This window comes from Eulemur rufifrons, chromosome 7, assembly GCF_041146395.1.
Source record: "Eulemur rufifrons isolate Redbay chromosome 7, OSU_ERuf_1, whole genome shotgun sequence".
NCBI lineage: Eukaryota > Metazoa > Chordata > Mammalia > Primates > Lemuridae > Eulemur > Eulemur rufifrons.
In genome coordinates, this window is record NC_090989.1 from 67324749 (window position 1) to 67347685 (window position 22937).

A 22937-nucleotide genomic window follows, 5' to 3' on the forward strand; every position below is an offset into this window, starting at 1 on the left:
TGCATTTGTCACTGAATCCTAACATTTTAAAATAATATCTTTCAGTTTCAGTTCCTATGAATCCACTGTCTATTTCCCACAATTATCATTTTAAAAAATAAATTGGCCAGATGTGGTAGCTCACACCTGTAATCCCAGCATACTGGGAGGCCAAGGCAGGAGGATCACTTGAGGTCAGGAGTTTGAGACCAGCCTGAGCAAAAGTGAGACCCTCGTCTCTACCAAAAATAGAAAAAAATTACCTGGGCATGGTAGCACACGCCTGTAGTCCCAGCTACTTGGGAGGCTAAGGCAGAAGGATCCTATTAGCACAGAAGTTTGAGGTTGCAGTAAACTACGATGATGCCACTGCACTCTACCCAGGGCAACATAGTGAGATGCTGTCTCACAATTAAATTAAAAAATGAAATGAAATGAAATGAAATATCTGAAAAACAGGAACAGCAAAACAAGATTTTTCTATAGGGATAAATTAGACTTTCTCAAGACTCTAGAGTTATAGCTGATCAGACTCCCCTCTATCCAATGACAAAGAACTAAAAGGTAAATGCAGTGGGCAAGAACACCTATGTTTGATTTTTAAGGGTAAAGAGAGTTCCTCTATTATATAAGCAAAATAGGCCCATACAGAATACTATGTGGGCCAAAGCAACCAGGCAAGAGAAAGAAAGAAAAAGCATCCAAATTGGAAAGGAAGAAGTCAAATTAGCCTTGTTCACAGATGAGATAATCTTATACTTAGAAAAATCTAAACCCAGTTATGACTTAGAACTGATAAATGAATTCAGTAAAGTTTCAGGATACAAAATCAACACCCAAAAACCTGCAGGATTTACATACATCAACAGTGAATGATCTGAAACTATGAAACTACTAGAAGAAAACTAGTAGGAAATGCTGTAGGATACTGATCTGGGCAAAGATTTTTTTTGTGTAAGACCTCAAAAACACAGGAAACCAAAGCAAAAACAGACAAATGGGATTACATCACAGTCAAAAGCTTCCGCACAGCAAAGGAAACAATGGACAAAGTAGAGACAACCCAAAGAATGGGAGAAAATATTTGCAAACTACCTATCTAACAAGGAATTAATAACCAGGATATATAAGGAGCTCAAATAACTCACTAGCAAAAACCAAATTATCAGATCTAAAAAAGGGCAAAAGATCTGAATAGACATTTCTCAAAAGAGGACATACAAATGGCCAACAGGTATATTTAAAAATGCTCAACATCAGTAATCATCAGAGAGCTGCAAATCAAAACTACAATGAGATGTCATCTCATTCCATTAAAATGGCTTTTATCAAAAATACAGGCAATAATTGATGCTGGGAAGGATATGGAAAAAGGGGAACTCTAGCAACAAACATGTCGTTCTTTTGTGTTTGCAGGCATTTTATTACTTCACAAATGCATTTGTCTCTTTAAATTTAAAATAATTAATCTATGACCTGGTCAATTTACCCCTAGGTAATTAAAAGCTGACTCAATATATTTTCTGGAATAATTAAAAATGCACACTGAAAGGACTTTGCTCAGCAGTCCTTTAAGTACCCTTAGAAAAATCAAAATCAAAACAAGTGAAATGTGGGTGAAGACAGTTAAGCCCTGTAAAGACTTTACAAGGGATAAAAATATATGAGGGGAAAAAAGCCAATAAACTTTTAATTAATCTATCTATCAGCTATTTTATACAGCTATGGATAGGAGATACAGAGTTTATCACTTAAAAGAAAAAAAGACATAAAGTACTACAGGAAATAAAAAACAGGAAGTACTGACACTGAAGACCAATAATGGAAGCAGCATGGGCGATGAAGGTGACTAGATAAATTACCACCTATTAAATTCCAATGACATTACAATGTCAATCCTATGACCTAGCTTGCTTCCTAACAGCATCACCAAGTTAGACTCTCCCCAAAAGATCTACAGGAGAGTGAAACAAGTTACAAAATATGTAGAAGCTGTTATTATTATTATTGTGGCTGCTTTCTAAGAAGAAAAGAATGTCATGACACTTGCATAAAATTCAAATGGGGGTTGAATGAAAATGAAATTTAAACATTTAAAAAAATATATAAACTCTTTAGAGATAGCATGTAAAGATCTTAAAAGTATCCACAAAAATAAGAGTAATCTTGATAAGTAAATTTAGATTACCCTAAAGATTCTAAATTCCATTTCTTCATCATGATTGTGTCCAAATCGAATAGTACATTTTGTCAGCCATTCTTTTGTCAAAGGCCCAAATAAAATACGTGAATTTTTAAGCCTCACTGTCATTAAAATTCAAATAAACTTTATCAACAAATAGAAAAATTTTGTTGTCAGCCAATCCAAATGTCTAAAAACTTAATTCATGATTTAAAGACATGAACGTTGGTGATCCACTCAACTGGATTCTGAAATAGCATGCCTAACTGCTGTCAAAAAGACAGCTTCAAATATTGGAAAATCCTGAAAGTCTTTGGGTGTTTGAGTTCAAAGAAGTAACTGGGTATTTTTCCAAAAGAATTGGTGTCAAACGATTTGTAAAACAAAGCATTGAATTAATCCTTCATCTTATGTAGAATGCAAAATAATTTTTCAGGGGCCAAAAGAGAACCCATATTAAAGGGAGACAAGCTAACAAGTAAAAGAGTAGAGAAACTTACCTTGTTTTGGACTAAGGTTATTGAAACAATTAAAAAAAGAAAAACCAAAACATCAAAAATAAGAAACTACTATCAAAACTAACTTTAAAAAAATTAGAAGTTCTATGTGTTAAATTAAATGGGAGGAGTTCAACTTTTTTGCTTAAAATTAATGTTTTCTATACTGCTCAAAAATGAAGAGGCTCTAAAGTCCAGGAAATATCACTTTTTTGGTTTCACTGTAATTGGTTTCCAAGTTTTGCTACTTCTTAAACTGGCCAAAACTGAAGTAATATTACATTCCTTGAAGCTTAACAATGTTGTTTCATTTGTTTTAAAAATATTTTTAAATACCTAAAGGTAAACTTGATTACTATATTTGCAATTATCTGAATAAATATCTTAAGGTAAAAATATTAAATATTCTTTAAAAACTTTCAAACTAGTTATTATTAACAAAAAAGTGACATATTTCCCTAATTTCCATCTTTCCTCACAAAAAAATAGCATTTTTCTAACATGGCAGTTAAATGTTTTAGTATCGTATAATGCTTTACAGAACAAATTTGAAACTCCTTATTAGCTTAGCAACAAGGCTAGACAATCCAATTCCAAAATGAAACTTTCTAGACTTAATTCCTTACTCCCACTCCACTCATTCTTTCTACTCTACGTAGAATGGTCATTTACATGTTGTGCATCTTTCTTTGTTCACTTCATACTAGCTGAAATCTGCTCTTACCCCTAAACTCATAGACTTCATTTCAGTCAAGCATATGAATTGCTCACTGGCTACAGGTCAAGTCCAAGATTGGCTCCACTCTTACCTGAACAAAATAAAAACCTCTCTGGTTAAAACCAAAAGTTGTTGTCAATTCAAAATTTCCTTGGTACTTTCAATAGCATATTGGTTAAAGGCATGAACTCTGAAAAGCTGTACTGTCATTAACCAGTTGTACACATTGGGGAATGTTACTTAATCCTTTTGAACCTGAGTTTCCTTATCTATAAAACAAGTAATAATAGTACCCTCCTCACAGGACTGCTGTGAGGATAAAGTGAGATAATTTATGTATCAGGTTTAATACATCGCTTGGCAGGGAACAGGTACTCAATAAATTTACTTGACAGTATCATTAGGCTTATGGTAATGATGAATTCTTAGGAATTTCTAGCTTTCAAACTATCTTGAAGTAGTTAAACCACCTTCTGGTTCTTTTAAGCCAGCACATATGATACACTGCTTCCCCTGTTGTCCAGCATCTGCAATTGTCTGGATGTCTGCTTCTCTGCTTGAGTTTTAACTTGCTACCCTCTGTGTGTTTCTGCATTGATTAGCTGTGTATCTGTTTACCTGTCCTTGCCCCAAAGTCCCAACTTCAGTACACTGCAGGTTTTTCTTCTGTTCCTGGCTTCCTTAGTGCCTTTTGCTCTACCACCTACAGTTTCTGTGACAACACTTGACTCCCATGCAACACATGGACTGCAAAGTCCAAATCTAACTCACTCTTAGGGACACTTATGTTCTACCTCTTCCAGGAGGCCACCAATCTGAATCCTCTCTGGTCTATTTCAGATGAACTCTGAAAGCACAGCCTGCTTGTACCACTTATACTGGAAATTTGATTATACTCTTTGTCAAGTTTTGAGTCACATGATTTATGTGTTCATTCATTCAATGATTATATGTAAGAATAAGATCACTTCAACAGAGTCCCAATTGGTTAAACTAGAGATCTGTCAAAACAAATGGCAAGCAAATGTTTTTGTATAACCACTAAGAAGAACTAATAAAGAACATTTTATATAGATTTGAAAGGGAAGGATACACACACAAAATATATACACTTAATTGAAAACTAGTCAACTTTCATTATAAAGCCTCTGATTTGCCATGTTTCAGTTCTAAGACAAAAAATTAAAATGGAGTTAACCTTCTGGACGACTTTCCCTATCCCCCCTAAAAATTTTCTTTGAAGTATGATATAATTTTTTATATATATATATATATATATATATATATATGATTTATTTTGTCTTTACTGAAATGTTTGTTATATAGTATTAAGCTTGTTTATATTTTATGTGTAACCAAATCTTTTAGCATGAACTATTTACAGTTTTGCAGGTGAAAAAACTTCTGGTTTCTGAAAGCTTTATTAAACCAGAGAATGTGAGTCCCAGCAATCTATACTTCCTTGCTAAATCTTCCTTGGCAAGTTCTGTCCATGCCAGCGGTATCTGGCTTCAGCAATCACAAAGCCAAGAGCTCACAGTACACGTAACATTCTCAGTAGCACAAATAGGATTCAGTTCCTTCATCCTCACAACTAAGAGTTAAACTCTGTAACACCGTTCAGTAGCATTCTCTATTATAGCTCATAAACTATAAATTAGGACTTTGAAAAACATGAGAGGAAAACTAATTTTTATCAATAATTGAATCACACTGAAGGTAATATAAAGTGTTCAGCTGAGTTAGTAAAGGGTGAATCAATTCTCTCTAACCTCACCCCACTAGCCCAGCCCAACTGATCAAAAAAAAAAAAAACCAATAATGCCATTATTATTCAGCTACTTAACATGGTTGTGAATAAAAGTCGTAGTCAAGAGGAAAAGAGGATTGACATGTTTTTAGACATAAAGAATACTAACTTAGAAGACAGGTTTTCCAGACTTTTTACTATATTTATATAGAGAGAACTGAATATATCTAAGAACTAAAGCCTAGACAAACTTTATGGGAAAAGAAACCTAGTGAACATGTATAATTCTGGGTGATTTGGTTTATTTTTAAAATTTCCTTTATTTGTGGAAGAAAATCATTTATAAAAGCTCCCCATATGTAAAAATGGTTTCATAACATTTTTACTAATTGAAATAAAAAATTATGAGGCTGGGCATGGTGGCTCAGCCTGTAATCCTGGTGCTTTGGGAGGCTGAGGTGAGAGGATCACTTGTGGCCAGGGGTTTGATATCAGCCTGAACAACATAGTGAGACCCCACCTCTACAAAAATTGTAAATGAACGAACAAAAAAACTTAGCCAGGTGTGGGGCACACACCTGTAGTCCCAGCTACTTGGGAGGCTGAGGAAGGAGGATTGCTAGAGACCAGGAGTTTGAGGCTGCGGTGAGCTATGATTATGTTACCACACACCAGCCTGGGTGACAGAGCAAGACCTTGTCTAAAAAAAAAAAACAAAAACCCAACCCAATTATGAAAACTGCCACAACTATAAAAAGCAATCATAATTTGTTATAACAGAATATTAGGACAGGTATTCTGTGCTTTACTATTTATAGGAATTTAGAAAAATAAAATTAAAAATAGTACTTAAGTTTTTTATTCTTCAATCCCCTTTCCACCTCCATGGCAGTAAGACTCGCAGTTTCTTAAGAGTAAAATGATTACAAGGTGAGGAGAAAAGAACATAACTGAATGTATGTCATTCTAACACTTACTTTATATATTCATTCTGAAAATGCAAAGGAAAGGTACCTTAGACAAAAGTACCCGATCACAAAGGAATCCGCCAGTGACAATGAATGTTTAACCTTGTTATGTACCTGAGCAGTAATTCTGGCCTTAAACAAAATTATCAATTAGAATTATTACCTCCAACCCTAGCCTCAAGTCCCCACCTCCTCTCCCATATCCCAAAACATCACCTAAGGATGTATAATTTTCACAAGAAGATATAAAGCTCCCATAATTGCCCAAAATAGTGGTCCTGAGGATGTTTACATTTTGCCAGGTTTCGGTGCCTTAGTCCAAAAGCAGAAAGCTTTCAACAGAATTTCGGAGATCAGCCTCTGAATGAAAAAATACTCTCCCCTAAAATGGTATTTCATAGGCAAGCCCACATTTAAGAAATGGACCTAATTAATAATAGCTTGTCTAGGGCAAGTTAAAAATTTTTCCATTTGAAAACCAAATCAACTATGTCTTTGGTTTATAAAAGCCACAGAAGATTTCTTTATCATTGATCAGAGCTGCCAAGCAGGTAATGATTTTTAACCATGTTGCAAATGGAGCAGAGAATGGGCTTGGGGAATAAGGGACTAGAACAAGACAGTATAATGACCTAAAAGGATAAGGCAGGCTGTTAGGAAAACAGAGCCTTTAAGAGCTGACCACCTAACTGATCCTCACCACACAACCTTCAAGGGTCAGTTAGGTGACTCATTATCTGCTTGACAATTTAAAAACAGATAGACTTACGAAAAGTCTCTCTTACTGCCATAACTGAATGTATTCTAAACTAAAAGCCTACAAAGAGAGAAAGCCTTAACATAGGGAAACTTTAGGGCACTAACTTTCTCCAAAAAGAAAAGCCATTGAGAATATGAAAGAAAGAACAGCAAAGACAGAACAAGAAATGATGGAAAAACTACTTGTGATTCTACATATATTTTCTCAAATAGATACAACATATAGGTAACTTGATTACAAGACAAAAGATATTATCTAAATTTTACTATCTTTAGAAAGAGTCTATAAAAAGAATGAAGAATATGAAGTAAAGAAAGAAAAACTATCCCCTTATATCAGTTCCACCTAGGGAGCGAACAACGGGGCAGAATTGAATCTCTCTTCAAAAGAAAAATTTTCTTTGTTAAGAAAACAGTGACTGCTTTGCCCTGGCTCCTCTCAACTCCTCATCTTCTTCTAAACTATTCTCTATATGAGAACCCCAGCCTTTGCATCCACCCCCAACATATAGGATAGCTAAGCCGTAACTGGCTTAGTGGCAGAGCAAAACTCAAAAAGGCCAAAAAGATATTTTTCTGCTTCTAGTCCCATTCTGCACAGTCAGTGATCTCACATGTGTACTCTGGAGTCACAGAGACTTTAGCTAGAATCTTGCCTCCATCACTGACTAGATTATGTAAATTTACAAAAGTTTCTTAACTTCTGTGTGCTTCCTACTACATCCTTATCTATAAAATGGGGATAATAATGGCTACTGTAATTCAAAATTAATGTGAGGACTAAATGAAATATTCAACAAGATATTTAGCACAGTTATGCAGTACATAGTAAATCTTCAATAAACATTAACTACTCATTATATATACCCAGCCTAAATCCAAGATTTCCCCATGGTCTAATGCAGTTGTTTTCCAGTCTGCGGGATTACAGCATTGTGACCAGCATTTAAAAAAAAAATCACTAGAATAAAATTATCAGAGTGCATAAGGGTAAGTATTGCTTTGCAAATCTTTTTCTCATATACACACCTACCCATCCACACACACACACACACACACACACACACACACACATATTCTTAATTTAGCCTTATGTGATTTTTCCGTGATACCATCCTTAAGTAACTTTTAATGGACAGCACAGGTTTCTCTTCCTCAGGGCACAACAGTATTTTGAGCATTTTGTATAAAACTCTACAACACTTAATTACACTGTGCTTGTTCACATGTCTGTCTGTCCCATAAGAATGTAAACTCCAAAGAAACTGCCTTATGTTATCTCCATTTCTGGGGCCTGAAAAATACTAGAGGCTCAGTAAATTTTTGTTCAATGAATAAGTAAAACATCAAAATCTAATAGGCATTAAAAGCATACAAAAATATTTAACCACTATCATTATTATCCGATCAGGTTTTATCATTTTACTTATTAGCTGAACTTAAATTTGTATTTAAATTTGAACACAAAATCCATAAAATTCTTCTTTCTCCAACAGTACCTAGTATTTCTCTTCTGAAAGAGATGAATAAATGCTTACTTAAGAAACTGAAATGAATCATGTGCAAAATGATCTTTAAAAAGTAGAACATCAGGCTGGGCACGGTGGCTCCCACCTCTAATCCTATCACTCTGGGAGGCCGAGGCAGGAGGATGGCTTGAGGTCAGGAGTTCAAGACCTACCTCAGCAAGAGCTTGACCCTGTCTCTATTGAAAAGAGAAAAACTTAGCTGGGCAACTAAAAATAGAAAAAATTAGCCAGGTGTGGTGTGTACCTGTAGTCCCAGCTACTAGGGAGGCTGAGGCAGGAGGATCACTTGAGCCCAGGAGTTTGAGGTTGCTGTGGGCTAGGCCGATGCCACAGCACTCTAGTCCAAGCAAGAGGGAAAGACTCTGTCCCCACCTGCCCCACCCCCTAAAAGAGTATCAAAGCATGCAGCTGTGCTGCATAGTTGAAGGTTTATTTAAGCAGACCAGCCATATTCATGCTTCTTTTTAGGGGCAAAGAAAGCTGAAGGAAAGTTATGGGCAGAAAAGCTTGCCTCTATATAACAAACTGTCCAGTAACTCCTTATACAGATACTGCAGGTATCATGACAACACATCTAAATGAAAACATTTGTATTTAAAACAAAGAAATATGAAGAACTTTAATAATTTCAATATTCTTATATTATCACCACAATTCTCAGTTCCATTTAAATATAAAAATCAAGTTCTACAAATTCACCAAATCTGATTTTATTCTATCACAAAAAGCAAAACACTGGAAATCAATTCTAAAGAAACACTTCACCATGCTTAGAAGCAACAAAGGTCAAAACTTAACTATCTACTAAATCAAGTTGTTTATAAAACTTGGTTTTATATTTGTCAAAAAATAAATATAAATAAATATTTGCTCTAAAATGAGACTTAGATTTTTAAGGCATGGGTTCCTTTATACTGATCTTCTGGAATATTTATTTCTAAATCACTAACAACTTGACTGAGAAATTTTTTCCAACTTTTTAAGATTACATGTCTATTGGTATGTTAGGCTATATATGTCAGAGAAACAGAGGGGGAGAGAGAGAGAGAGAGAGAGTGAGTTGTACCACTAACCCTCTCATAGCTCAGGCATTTTGCTTTCTTCCCCAGACTAATTAATGTAAATAACTTTACCTACTCTAAACTTGTTAAACACCTAAAGAAATAGCTATTTCAGAAAAGCTTTCTTCCTCGTGTCACTTTAAACATATACTTTAAGTTATTATAAGACTCTATTTCAAAATAATTAATTGGGCTTGGACATTAAAGCCAAGTCTTAACAATCAACATTGATTTATTAATGGAAGAAAAAAGATAAACTGCGATTTACAGTCTAAATCAATGAAAGTGGCAACAAGTCGTTGCTACTTATTTTCAAAAATTCTTCCCTACATCTGAAAATAGTCATTTTAATGATGCTAGTAAGGGTGGTAACACTCACCAGTATGAATCTTCTCATGTCTCTGTAGCAGGTACTTCTGTATGAAACGCATGTCACATTGACTACATTGAAATGGTTTTTCGCCTTAAAATAATTTCACATCCATAAATTAGTTACTGGATAAAATAATAGTTTTTAGTTACTGTTTCTGAGGAAAGATAAATTTTAAAAGTCCAAATTTTGGAAAATTCAAAATATCCACAAATCTTTTACATTGTTCATTAACTTAACAGAATTTTATTTCCTCTCAAATTTTTCCCCCAAATTTAAAAATGCATATTCTCACAAGCACATAAAAATGAGATTAAATTTGACCTATATCCCTCATGGAAATAAAAAAGAAATAAGTAAAACAACTTAAAATAAAATTTAAAAATTATGGGATGAGAAAGGACTCTATAGGTTACCTATGTGTCTTAAATATCTGTCCTTCCTTTTTATCTGGAGGAAGAAGCACCCACCCTGTTCTCCAGGGCTAACCATCCCTTCCTTTATTCTCTTTCACCAATTTCCTTCAGAACCTTCAGAACTTTCTAAACATCCCTTTTTAAAATAATCCTGACTCTTCAAACTTCCCCCCTCTGCAGGATCCTTTCCTTTTAAGGAAAGTATTTTTTGTTCTGTTCTATGCTGAGAAACCTTGTTTCAATCCTAAACACTCCTACCTTAGTACTGTCACTCCTTCTCTTTCACCACACCTTCCTAAAGAGTAGTCTACCCTAAGTCTCAAACTCTGCACCACCCACTTGTGGCTTAACCCTTATACTCTGCTTTCTGAAAAGCTACTTGTGATCTCCTTGCTATCGATTCCAAAGATTTTTTTTCTCAGTTTTCTAACTCTCTCTATCCTGAGGGTTGTGACATCGTTGATCATCCCCTGCTTGGAATTCTTTCTTCTTTTGGCCTCTGGGACACCATGTTTTCCTACTTGTCAAACTTCCATTATTGCTTTTTTGCTCCCACAATTTATCTTAGATGTCTAATTTGTGTACCCAAAGGTCTGCAATCAGTCTTTAGTTCTGTTCTCCAAAACTTCATGATCTTAGCTATCATTTTTTTTATTTGATTTCCAAATCCATATTTCAAACTCTGTCCAGACATCTAGTACAAAAAAATTAATGTTGACAGGCTTTTAATAATACATTCTTTAATCATTTCTCTAACTAAAAGGAGCACATTAACCCAAATAAGTGTCCAATTAGGACTATTTAGTTAATTTTATACATCCATGCTAATTGTTTTCTCACTTAAGAGTTTTCCTGGTTTCCTTCTGACATTTTGTCCTATGAAATCTCCGATTTGGAATGCCAGGTTAGCTACATTCTTAGGAATGAATGACATTTACAAGAAGATGAAAATAACAAAGATAATAATTTTAATGGTCATAAGTCCATTTTAATTCAAGAAATACCTGTATGAATGAAGACATGTCTCTGTAAGTGATAGTTCGTTCTAAAGGCAGCATTGCAGTGCTCACAAACGTGAGATTTAGGGGTTTTCAAACCAAGTGATCCATCCTCATTTATTGTAAGGATCTAGTTTAAAAAAAAAGGCAAAAACAAAAGAAACAAGTTTTTAAAACATAATTAAATACTAATTTTTAAAAAAGATAATGTAAACAATGGTCACCAGATATAATGAAATATTTTTTTCTTAAATAATCTTGAAAAGATTACTAGAATAATGTTATTATTAATTGTAGGAAAAGACAATGTAACTCAGAATGGGAAAAATCACTAATAAAACCTTGGAAGCTGGTTAAGATCTTACCACTCTGCCTCCTCCCCTGTAATGCCAATACCTAATGGAGTCCCTATGTGTTCTCTGCTAGGGTGTGCACAGGTCTATTTTCAATTTCAAATTCTCATATATACAGGAAAAAAGCCTTATGTTTTACACATGACCTAAATATCCATAAATATGGGACAGGTTAAATAAATCATAGGAAATTAATACAATTTAATATTATCTGGTTATAAAATGAGAAAGTACTTTATATACTATACAAAAAGAGCACCGGGATTTGTTAAATTTAAAAAAGCGAAGTTTAGAACTCAATGTATAATTTTGCTAATTTTTGTATATAAAAGAACATGTATAGAAATATATTTGCTTATATATATTAAAAACTACTTGAGAAGAATATACATAAAATGTATATAATCGTGATTGTGATGGCTGGGGAACTGGGCAGATAACAGATAAAGTGGGAAGGAGACTTGACACTGATTATATACCTAAAACATTTTTGGGGGCTGGGTTCAGTGGCTCACGCCTATAATCCTAGCACTTTGGGAAGCCAAGGTGGGAGGATAACTGAAGGTCAGCAGTTCGAGAACAGCCTGCACAAGAGCAAGACCCTGTCTCTACAAAAAATAGAAAAATTAGCCGGCATGGTGTCAGGTGCCTGTAGTCCCAGCTACTCCAGAGGCTGAAGCAGGAGGATCGCTTGAGCTCAGGAGTTTTGAAGTTGCAGTGAGCTATGATGATACCACTGCACTCTAGCCAGGATGACAGAGCAAGACTCTGTTTCAAAAAAAAAAAAAAAACTGAACCATTGCTTACCTATTACAAGAAGAAGAGAGAAGGGAGAAGGGAGGGGGAGCAAGAAGGGAGGAGAAAGGAGAAGGAAGAAGGAAAAAGGAAGAAGAAGAAGAGAAAACTAAGTTTTCAATAATAAAGTAGAATTTAAATTTTGTTTCAGTCCAGGATCTCTAAGGTTATCCTAGAGCAAATGAACCGTTAAACATATTCCCAAAAATAATTGTCAAATAAATAAATTAGAGGTGGGTATGGGGAAGGAAGATAGGAGACAAAGAAATCAACCTTATCTTCCTGGGATTCTTGAGATTGAGAACATTGTGTACCTGGTCTGAAACTCACCTTGGGCTTCATGTATTCTAATTTACCTACAAGATGTTCAACATGAAACATTAAGCTGCCTCTCATCAGACATGTGGCAGAGTGAAAAAATATTGATTTATTTTTCATTATTGAGGAGAACAAAAAGATAGCAGAATATGAAATGAAGAAGCAAAGAAAACTAGAAAATAAAATCAGAAGGGGCATGGCCAGCGAGAGGGAAACAATGCTGGGGGGGGTGGGGTGCGGCATACAGAAGGGGAGCTAGGAAACTGTCCAACATAGGGTAGAGAAATCCGGGAAGCATCTTGATAAATACAAAGGGCTGCGGAAACACACAGCTATGACCCCTTCTCAAACCTAGAAAAGGAGAGTAAGTACGGGGAAAGGCTTCAATCATTATAAATATTTTTAACTTTAAATTCAGGAAGACAGTTCAGCCTATACTATATGCAAATCAATGGTAATTATTATGCAAATTATACAGGGCATTTGGGTTCTGGGCAAACTGCCATGTGGTCAACAATGCTTCAAAGCCTATGCACCAAAGTCACAGAAGGGAAACATTTGGCAGGAGCATGGAAGTGGGTGTCACAGCTTCCTGAAGAGAGTCAGTGAGAATGGAAAGTTTCATCTCTGGCCAGTTTAAAATTTTTTCAACTCCTCCAAGTCACATAATAATATGCACATTAACACTGTACAAAAAGAAAAAAACACAAAATCTTTTAAAATATAATTCAATATATGTCTAACATAAAACAAAAAACAAAAAGGTATTAAATATTTTGTATAAAATGGAACTAAAAACAAGATAGTACCAGGTATTTTTTTTTTCCACATACATTGATAACAAGTAAGAAAATGCAAGTGCCAAAAAACATGGCAGTTTAATAGCTTTCTGTAGCATAGCAACTGCAAGGAAAGGCTTTGTAAGGAACAAATCTGGCCCAAGTTGCTTAATGTGAAACGGATGTAATCCTTGACTGTACAAAGCCCTTTCATGAAGAGTTAAGGAGTTCTAGGTCATTGTTTTCTGGCACTGGAGGTAATGCTGCCTTTGATTATGGAATCAAGCCTTAATTCAAGGTGAATTTTACAGATGAAACAGCTACCACTGCCTTGTGGATAAATACACAGAAAGATCTAGCATATTTATAAGTTCAAAGAAAAAAAACACCAAACTCTTGGACATTTTATATTTTCTTTTCTTAGGCCATGGTAACAAACATCTTTGTTTAAAGGACACAGAGTAAAACTCACCTTGCCTCAGATGAACACCAATGGCCCTTCAATTTGTAACCTGTTTTACATATATCCACCTGATTTTGTCTGTTTTATTCACCATTATAGTCCCAGTGTTCAAAATGGTGTCTGGAGCACAGTGGAGACTCTATACCTGTCTGACATGGCTGCCTATCCACACCAAACTTCCCTCAGAGTTTATCACTTTTATTCTTTTAAAAGTTTGATAAAAGCAATACTTTTCAATCTTTCAGTCTTCCGAACACTGAGTAGTGCTATAGAGAGGTGGGTATGCAAAGAACAAAGTCCCTTGGCAGAACAGAAAAAGCGCATTAATGCAGGCAAAATTTTCTTCTTGGTATAGACTTGGATTCTTTTCTTGTTCACATCCTTTCAAGATCTTTTAGTAATACGTGATCTACCAGGTAAGTGTGTTTGCCTTAGAGATCGGCAGTCTCACCTGCTACTGGTACCATAAAATATTTTTGGTTTTTTTTCCTCTCAACATATAAACACCAATACAAATGAAGAATCTGACATTACAAATTTCAAATTCTAAGATGTCTGCTATAGGATCTCCAGATGCTTTATCTTGCCTCCTGTCACTGCTACTTAAGGAGAAATATGGTATATTATAAAGATCAAGCAATGAGGCTTTACAGAGTAGAGAAATGAGTAATTGCCGGCTGGTCCAAAGGTGGTGAGTTATCCCACTTGATTGTTCACAGTCAGTTATACAGATCAAACTCCTTGTTCTACTACTTTCCCCCCTCCTCACTACTGCACTTGACTAGTCTTTAAAAAAAAAAAAAGAAGAAAAATTAGTAATTGCCTAAACAATACCCAACACATTTTATTTTTTTTTAACTGTTCAACAAATTTAAAACAGATTTTACAGAAAAAAATTCAGTATCTCTTGGAACTCCTCAGTTAATCTGCTTTCTCAGTGTCATAGTTCACTGTAGATATATTTGTTGAGAAAAATCTGTTTCCAGCTAGCTACACATACACAGACAGACAGACACACATATATACACACATACACACACAAATACACAGACAAACACACACACACACACAGAGTGGTTATCTTAAATAATGCACCCATTTTCATCAGGGAAAGCCCTAAGCTCTGCCTATTCAATTCAGAGATTTTTCACTCCTTAAGGATAAGTGCCACCTAATACCTAAAAGCTGACGCCTCTCAATAGAAAGGGTTCTGCTCTCTTAAAAAGGCAGGCATGATTTTCCACATTCTATGTATGTACTACTAAAATTACTAAGGCATATTTTAAATTAATGACTACAGGTTTTATCACACATTCCTATTACAAATCAATCGAAATCGACTTCTAAGCCACCAAAACCTGAAAGACAACATAGTTTAAATTTCTCACCTATTATGAGATGTTCTGCTGCAACTGAGGGTGAGAAGTGAGAGTTTTTATAATTCTCTTTGCTCTCCAAATCAAATTAGAAATGGAAGAACAGTGAAACTCCAAAGACATACAACAAAATAACAAAGTCATCCAGAGGAATAAGCATTATGACATCTTGACCATCCTAGTTACTGCTAATATCCTATCCTCACATTGTCACTTTCTTTCCTACTTCAGGATTTTTTTATTGTCCCTCAATACTAGATTTTACTCATTAACAAATTTCATTTTTAAATAAAGCTTTTAACAGCACCAGAACATGAAATTTACCATGTCATAAGCATGGTACAACATAACGACCTTGAGTTTTAGAAAAGGTTCTTTCCTGTTTCCTGAATATTAGGCAAAGAAGTATGTGATACTTTCTAAAAAAAAAAAAAAAAAAAAAAAGCATCAGGATTTTTTTTTAAAGTTATGGTTCAGTTTTGTGAAAAAACAATTTACCTCGAACACATAACTCCCTGGGAAAATCAAATAAATAGAATACTAATATATTATTTTGCTAATTTTCTGCCTTCATTTTCTCATAAGTATTATTCCATATTTCCTATTTTCATCCCTAGTCTTATAACCAGTTCATTCATCCTCAAAGCTACTTCTTCCTAAATCAAGGTAACACATAGAAGAAAGCATGACAAATGTCTGGTACATTTATTGCTCTGTACCATTTAATTAAATTTTCCTCATTTTATATCTTCCAATTTTAAATCTTTTTTATACCAAAATCTCAACAATTTTCTGGAAGCCAAGGGTATGTAATAAATTGCTGGGAAGAGATTCTCTATATAATTTATCATCTATTTGTTGTGTGGAATATGTTCTTCCTTCCTGAGTTCAGCATAACTTTGGATAATCAATTTTTATTCAGACCACCTAAAATGTTATAATAAGCCCAGTTCCTTTCTTCAGCACCTGATAAGTGACCCTAGCACATAAAAGGCATTCAAATTATTTGCCGAATAAATGAACAAGAAGATACATTTCAGAATACAGAGACATAATTAAAAGTACCCTGCTCTCTCTTAATTGATACCAAGGAGTTTGAAGAAACCTATAAAACATATACAGTACAGGATTAAGATAATATTGTTATATTTTACTGAACAGCATTCTCAGAATTCATTAATGTTAACCCAAAATCCTCATAAAACTCTTCTGAGGCGAAAAACATTACTCCTAATTCATATAACAAGCCAATATTAAAGTCAGGTAGTAATAACTCATTTATCCAGAAACTTCTAGTATCAAGACTTAAATGTACATCATATTCACCTTTGCTCTTTTAAAATATAAATGGAAACCCCCTGAATATGGACCTCCAGGGACAGAGCAAGGGCATCTATGGAAAAAGCCCTATGGGTGATTAATGCAGAGCCAGGAGGGAGAACCACAGACATGAATGCTCTGAGATTGAATCAAATCTACCTACACTTTTCACACACTTCTAATAGCGTATCTGTGGTCCTAATCCACAACAAAACAAAAACAGAATCAAATGGGCAAAGGAAAGTGATGTTAAATGGCCACACAGATATAGCAATGTATGAATAGCGTGTCATTAAGGAATGAGAGAGTAAAGCAATTATAATCAGTAAAACACTTAAAGTAAAAAACAAAAGACTTAAAGTCTAGCAGTCAGGAGTTTGCAGGGTAATGGGGAAAAGAGCCCTAGAATCTCAGTCCTCCCAAAGGGACTCATTGTAACACCTGATTAATTTTAATGTTTATGTCAGCCCCAAGACATTAAAAGCTGGATTATGTTCAACTGCATTATATTTAAAATGAAAATATGATTTCCAAAAGACTGGTTAAAATAAAATGAAATCTGACATTTAAAAGGGCAAGCTTCTATTATGTAGAAATTTTACTTTCATAAAAAAGCTTATTCCATGATAGCAGCAAATAATTGGACCTAGACAGTATCTCCTAGCTCAATTACCCTCTTCTTGATCAGACATGTTGCCAAGTTTATTTTGGCAATTTTCAAATAGCAAAACCTACCTTAAAATGACTAAGCTTTTCCACTGTGCCTAAGTCCCCCTGCCACCCGGCTCTGTCCCCCAAATAAAGATGACTAGGCTTTGCCATACGACAACTGTTCAGAAAGCAATTATTGCTTACAATCCATGGCAGCTAGAAATGGCATAACAATACTACTTCTCACCATAAAGCTTATCTTGAAGAGAGCCCCATTTATACGGATATATATAAGATCTGATATTTTTACTAAAAATCCATCACATTATTTCAGTTATATTTCCTGTGCAGATCCCTAATCTGACACAATGGTGACACATAATCAAAATACTCATAATGGCAAAATTTAAGATTTGGAAAAGGTCTGGAGGAAAGTGAAGTCCTCTAAGCATAATAAATTGTAATTCTTGGCCGGGCGCGGTGGCTCACGCCTGTAATCCTAGCACTCTGGGAGGCCGAGGTGGGCGGATCATTTGAGCTCAGGAGTTCGAGACCAGCCTGAGCAAGAGCGAGACCCCATCTCTACTAAAAATAGAAAGAAATTATATGGACAGCTAAAAATATATATAGAAAAAATTAGCCGGGCATGGTGGTGCATGCCTGTAGTCCCAGCTACTCGGGAGGCTGAGACAGGAGGATCGCTTGAGTTCAGGAGTTTGAGGTTGCTGTGAGCTAGGCTGACGCCACGGCACTCACTCTAGCCTGGGCAACAGAGTGAGACTCTGTCTCAAAAAAAAAAAAAAAAAAAAAAATTGTAATTCTTTAAGAAACTTAAAATTGTTAAGGCATTTAAAAGAAGCAATATTATACTGTATTACAAACATGAGATAAACTTTTCTTTCTCTTCATATAAAAGGGCAGATCAAGATACTTTAAGAAAAGATCTAAGTGTAAATTTTTAAACACACACCTGAGAAAATATAAAATAACTCACTGGTTACATCTCAAAGTTTTAAGACTAAAACACAAAAAACCATTCACCTGGAGATCGTAGACCAGCATAAAACACAGTCCACCACTCCCTGTCTCATTAAATTTAACATGCCAGGACAATTTTAAAATAATTGCTTTGTTATTCTTACACCCCTGTCTGCTGCATATTATTTCTAGTCACTTCATCTTCCTAAGAATTTCCTAAAAAGACTACCGTAAAACATTTTCTCATATACATTATACTCAGAATACACCAAATCTTTCATCTGGCCACTACATAGGTATATAAATATTTAAATAATACCTTTAGAAATATTATAAAATAATACATTATAAATGAGTTCATCTCCAATTAGACAACCAAAATAGCTTAAGCCCTCTAAAAATTTGATCTATATTTAGAAACACCTAAAACATAACATCAAATAAAGATTCTAACATCCTACTAAAAGATAATAATCTGGGTTTTAGTCAGAATTTCAGAAAGACATTAAAGAACAGCACCAGAAAAAACATGGTAATAAAATATTCAGGAAAATGTAGAACAACATATATACTATGTTGTTTTTAATGACTTGAAATAAATGAACCAGATTCCTCATAGATTAGCAGTGAACCCAAAGTAACATAACCGCTATCACAAATGATTTTAGAAATTATTTTTTCCCCTATTCTATATATGAGGAACTTGACTTATTTATTAATGTAAAGAACAAAAAAAAAAACGTATAAGTTACTGAGAAAAATATTAAGACTGGCAAGAAAAGAAAAAGAGGGCAGGAAGAAAGAAAGGAGGGAGGGAAGGAGATTTCACAAATATAAAATGCCAATGAAAATGAAAAAAGGAAGTTTAGTGTGACCAGAAACTAAAGAAATTCAAAATTATACTATAATCTTAACTCATCCTAAGCTATAAAAAAGCAAAGTCTGATATTCAAGGCCAGTGAGAGTACAGACAGATACACCTCAGGTCTACTGAAGGTAGGAATGTAATTGGTATGATGTTTCTAGAAGGAGTAATATTATCAAGAAACCTTTTTAAAAGTTCACACCCTTTGATTCAACAGTGCACAAAGATAAATACATAAATATTTAAAGTGCATTATGATTTAAAATGGAAACAAAAATACAACTTTCCAACAAAATAATAATGCCCAATACAGCAATCATTAAATATAATGTGATCTATTAAAAAACACATTATGTAGCTAATAAAATGTTTATAAAAACAATAACCTTAAGTATAAAAATAGCTTATATACATTTTAAATGCTAAAAATCAGGAAATTAAATCTATATTCATATCTATGTATCTATCCACACAAATTTGAAAAAAGATAGAAAGGGAAAAGGGCAGAAAATCAAATAGCAATGTAACCATGGTTTTAGTCTCTGAATTTTTCAAAATTTGCTATGTAGGCACACTTATGTAACCTGAAAGTAGTGGTATGCTAGTAAATGTTTAACAACCAGTTAAGGGAATCAGGCGGTAGGGAAGTGTTTGCTGATTTCTGTGGTGTAAATATTCCTACCATGGCTAATTATAAGCTACCAATCGTTTCAGCAAAATTTCTGAAAATTTAGCAATCAGCTCTTACAAGCCAGTACAAGCTGACTCCAGCACACCAATGAGTCCAAAAGCATACAAAATATATGATGATTATGATTTCAAATCACAAATACAAAAAAAGCAGCCAACAACAAAAAAATCATGCTATAAGCTTTTTTAAAAAGCCTTCTTTACTACATGAGATGAAAAAAGATAAAAAATAACTATAAAGATGCAAATTCATTGCAGAGAGGTTCAGAGAATTCCTAGGAATACAAAAATACTATATACAGTCTATTATTACTGTACTTAAAAATAAATAAATAAATAAACAAACAAAACCAAAAATAGCAGGTAACTCCTAACAGTATTTACTGGGTCATTTGTTTATTTACTAATCCATTCACCCATAAAATATTTATTGAGTATATATTATGCCTCCCATGCCAGGTTCTTGGTACACAACTGAGAATAAAATAAAGTCTCTGCCCTCATGGAGCTTACATTCTATTATAGGTATCTCATACTTTTTCTTGATAGTAACTATTATTAAATTTTCCTGAAGCCTTAATATTAAGATAAGTAAAACTAATATGAATGAGAAGCAAGGGCACTACATACCATGTTAGTTTTTAGAGAAAAGACAGACATAAGAAAAGTTCATTGTTAGAAAAAAGGAGGACATAGTGAAAGAGAAGTGAAAAAATGGAAAGCAATGGCCCACCACCTTCGTGCAGGCATGCATCCCTTCCCTCCCTCTTGGTGAAGGGGTGCGGCATACCAACTTTACTAAACCACGTGCAACTTTTACACCTGCCTTAAGGTCTAACCAGGCTCCTGCCTATGAGTGACAATATTTTAAGATTAAGAGGTTAGCAACCACCACCTTAATTACGTTTTCTTACTTTTGCAGGAGAACGTTGTTTCCGTTTCTTCTTTTTCTGTAAGTCTACTGGCTCTCTGAGCTGCTTTTTGTCTCTCATCAGTTGCTCAGATACATCAGTAAAAGTAATTTCCTGCTTTACACTTATCTGTTTAAAAAAAAAAGCCAATTTTAGAAATGAATAAAAAGTCCATTGTGACAAAAAAGCCATTGTTGACTCCTTTGCTAAATCTACATATATAGGTGCTAACAGAATGACTATGTGTGTGCCAACTAAAAAGACGGCTACAGAATTCATTAATAGTCAATTGAGAAATACGAATCAAGAGTACATAAACTAAGGAATAAACTAAGATTTAAAAGAAAAAAATCTACCTGGGAAAAAGATTAAAAATGTCCTGGGGAAAGATGATCATAGAACCTAGCAGAATGCAGAAGTCAGGATACTGCAATATTAATTTCATTCCCACATTTAAGGAAACTGATGAAGTTAAAAGCACAAAAAAAAAAGTCAAGTTCCAAATATCAATAACATATTAGGAGATAAAAGGTATTTAAAGATATCTCTATGGGCTTTCTTTTTATTTGTAAAATATCCAGAAAACAACACAAAATTCTAAAAGATGATCACATCAAAAGAAACGTGAAGTCAAACTATCAATGAAAATTTAATTATCTTTATGCTCAACATTTTTGACAAGATCTTAGCCAGTATTTTCCTGGGTTCTACAACAAACCGTCACCAAACATGTGTTTACAGAATTGCATATGATTTTAGGCCACTACTCTGTAAAAGACATGATGTTAACTACATAAGAAATATTACAAGAAACATTAAGATTTCAACAATGTTATCACATCTTTAGATCTCAGTTCTGAGTTGCGTGTCCTAAAATAAAAACCAAAACCAAGGTTTTAAGATCACTAAGGGTACCCTCAATTCTCATCAGATTTGTTGGTGTTTAGTCATCCCCCTCCTCACTGCTATATTTTCAATCTATCCTTGAAAAAAAAAACCATCAGAATCTTAAAACTAAGAAACTTTCAATAGGCTATATAAAATACAGCAAAACTCCTTGAGAATAATCCAAGTACAATGTGCTAATGGCTACATTTTTAAAAAAACACTAAAAAGCAGGGTGGGCCGGGCGCGGTGGCTCACGCCTGTAATCCTAGCACTCTGGGAGGCCGAGGTGGGCGGATCGTTTGAGCTCAGGAGTTCGAGACCAGCCTGAGCAAGAGCGAGACCTCATCTCTACTAAAAATAGAAAGAAATTACATGGACAGCTAAAAATATATATAGAAAAAATTAGCCGGGCATGGTGGTGCATGCCTGTAGTCCCAGCTACTCGGGAGGCTGAGACAGGAGGATCGCTTGAGCTCAGGAGTTTGAGGTTGCTGTGAGCTAGGCTGACGCCACGGCACTCTAGCCTGGGCAACAGAGTGAGACTCTGTCTCAAAAAAAAAAAAAAAAAAAGCAGGGTGTACAAGATTATGAACATCTTACAGATTCATAACATAAAGTTAGAAAACAGTTGTATAGAAGGGGTTCATGCGGAAAACAACATAAGCAGGGACTTCACAATGACAAAATGAGGAGTGGAAGCTTTCATGAATTCCCGAAATACAGGCAGTGCGAGAATCACAAATTAAGAAACTTGGCACAAAAACATGATATAAATGATTATTTAGCTAATAATTCTGTCAGGTTATAGAACAGCAGAGTGACCACTCTTATGGCTTCTTTTGCTATCAATTATTTAGAACACAAAATAGAATGATAAAATCACTACCAACAAGGCTTTGAAATACAGACATCTTATTGCCTCTGAAGTGGTATCTACTGAAAAGCAAGTACTTGGGCTGGGTACGAGACAAAGAGAGATAACAGACCATCTAAGCAGCTGTGGAATTGCTCTGTCCTATTTTGAAAAAGCACCAAAAAGTAGTTTAAACATTTCTGTCATCTTATAAACTGCAAAGAAACCACAGAAATGTAGTATGCAGCAATAAGAAACAAAGGAACTCTTTTTTAGCAAAAGTATCAAGTATAGACATTCATAAATAAGCTTTGCAGTTAACAGCTATTCATAAACCAAAGAAGGGCCTTTATGTGCAAACAGTAAAAAGAATGATTAATATGTATATATCTGGGCCGGGTGCGGTGGCTCACGCCTGTAATCCTAGCACTCTGGCTGAGGCAGGAGGATCACTCAAGGTCAGAAGTTCG

General features: G+C 34.6%; 1 protein-coding gene across 9 annotated transcripts in view; it reads right to left on the reverse strand.

Moving 5' to 3' along the window:
* ZNF148 (zinc finger protein 148) overlaps positions 1-22937 on the reverse strand; it is a 130896-nt gene that overhangs the window by 31839 nt on the left and 76120 nt on the right. For 8 of the 9 annotated variants that reach the window (XM_069475149.1, XM_069475147.1, XM_069475145.1 and 5 more), the window contains 3 exons: positions 20730-20855; positions 11234-11357; positions 9823-9906 (listed from right to left, as the gene is read on the reverse strand). In XM_069475149.1, the coding sequence (XP_069331250.1) occupies positions 9823-9906; positions 11234-11357; positions 20730-20855 (334 nt within the window). The remainder of the gene's footprint in view (positions 1-9822; positions 9907-11233; positions 11358-20729; positions 20856-22937) is intronic. The other variant, XM_069475150.1, reaches the window with a different exon arrangement.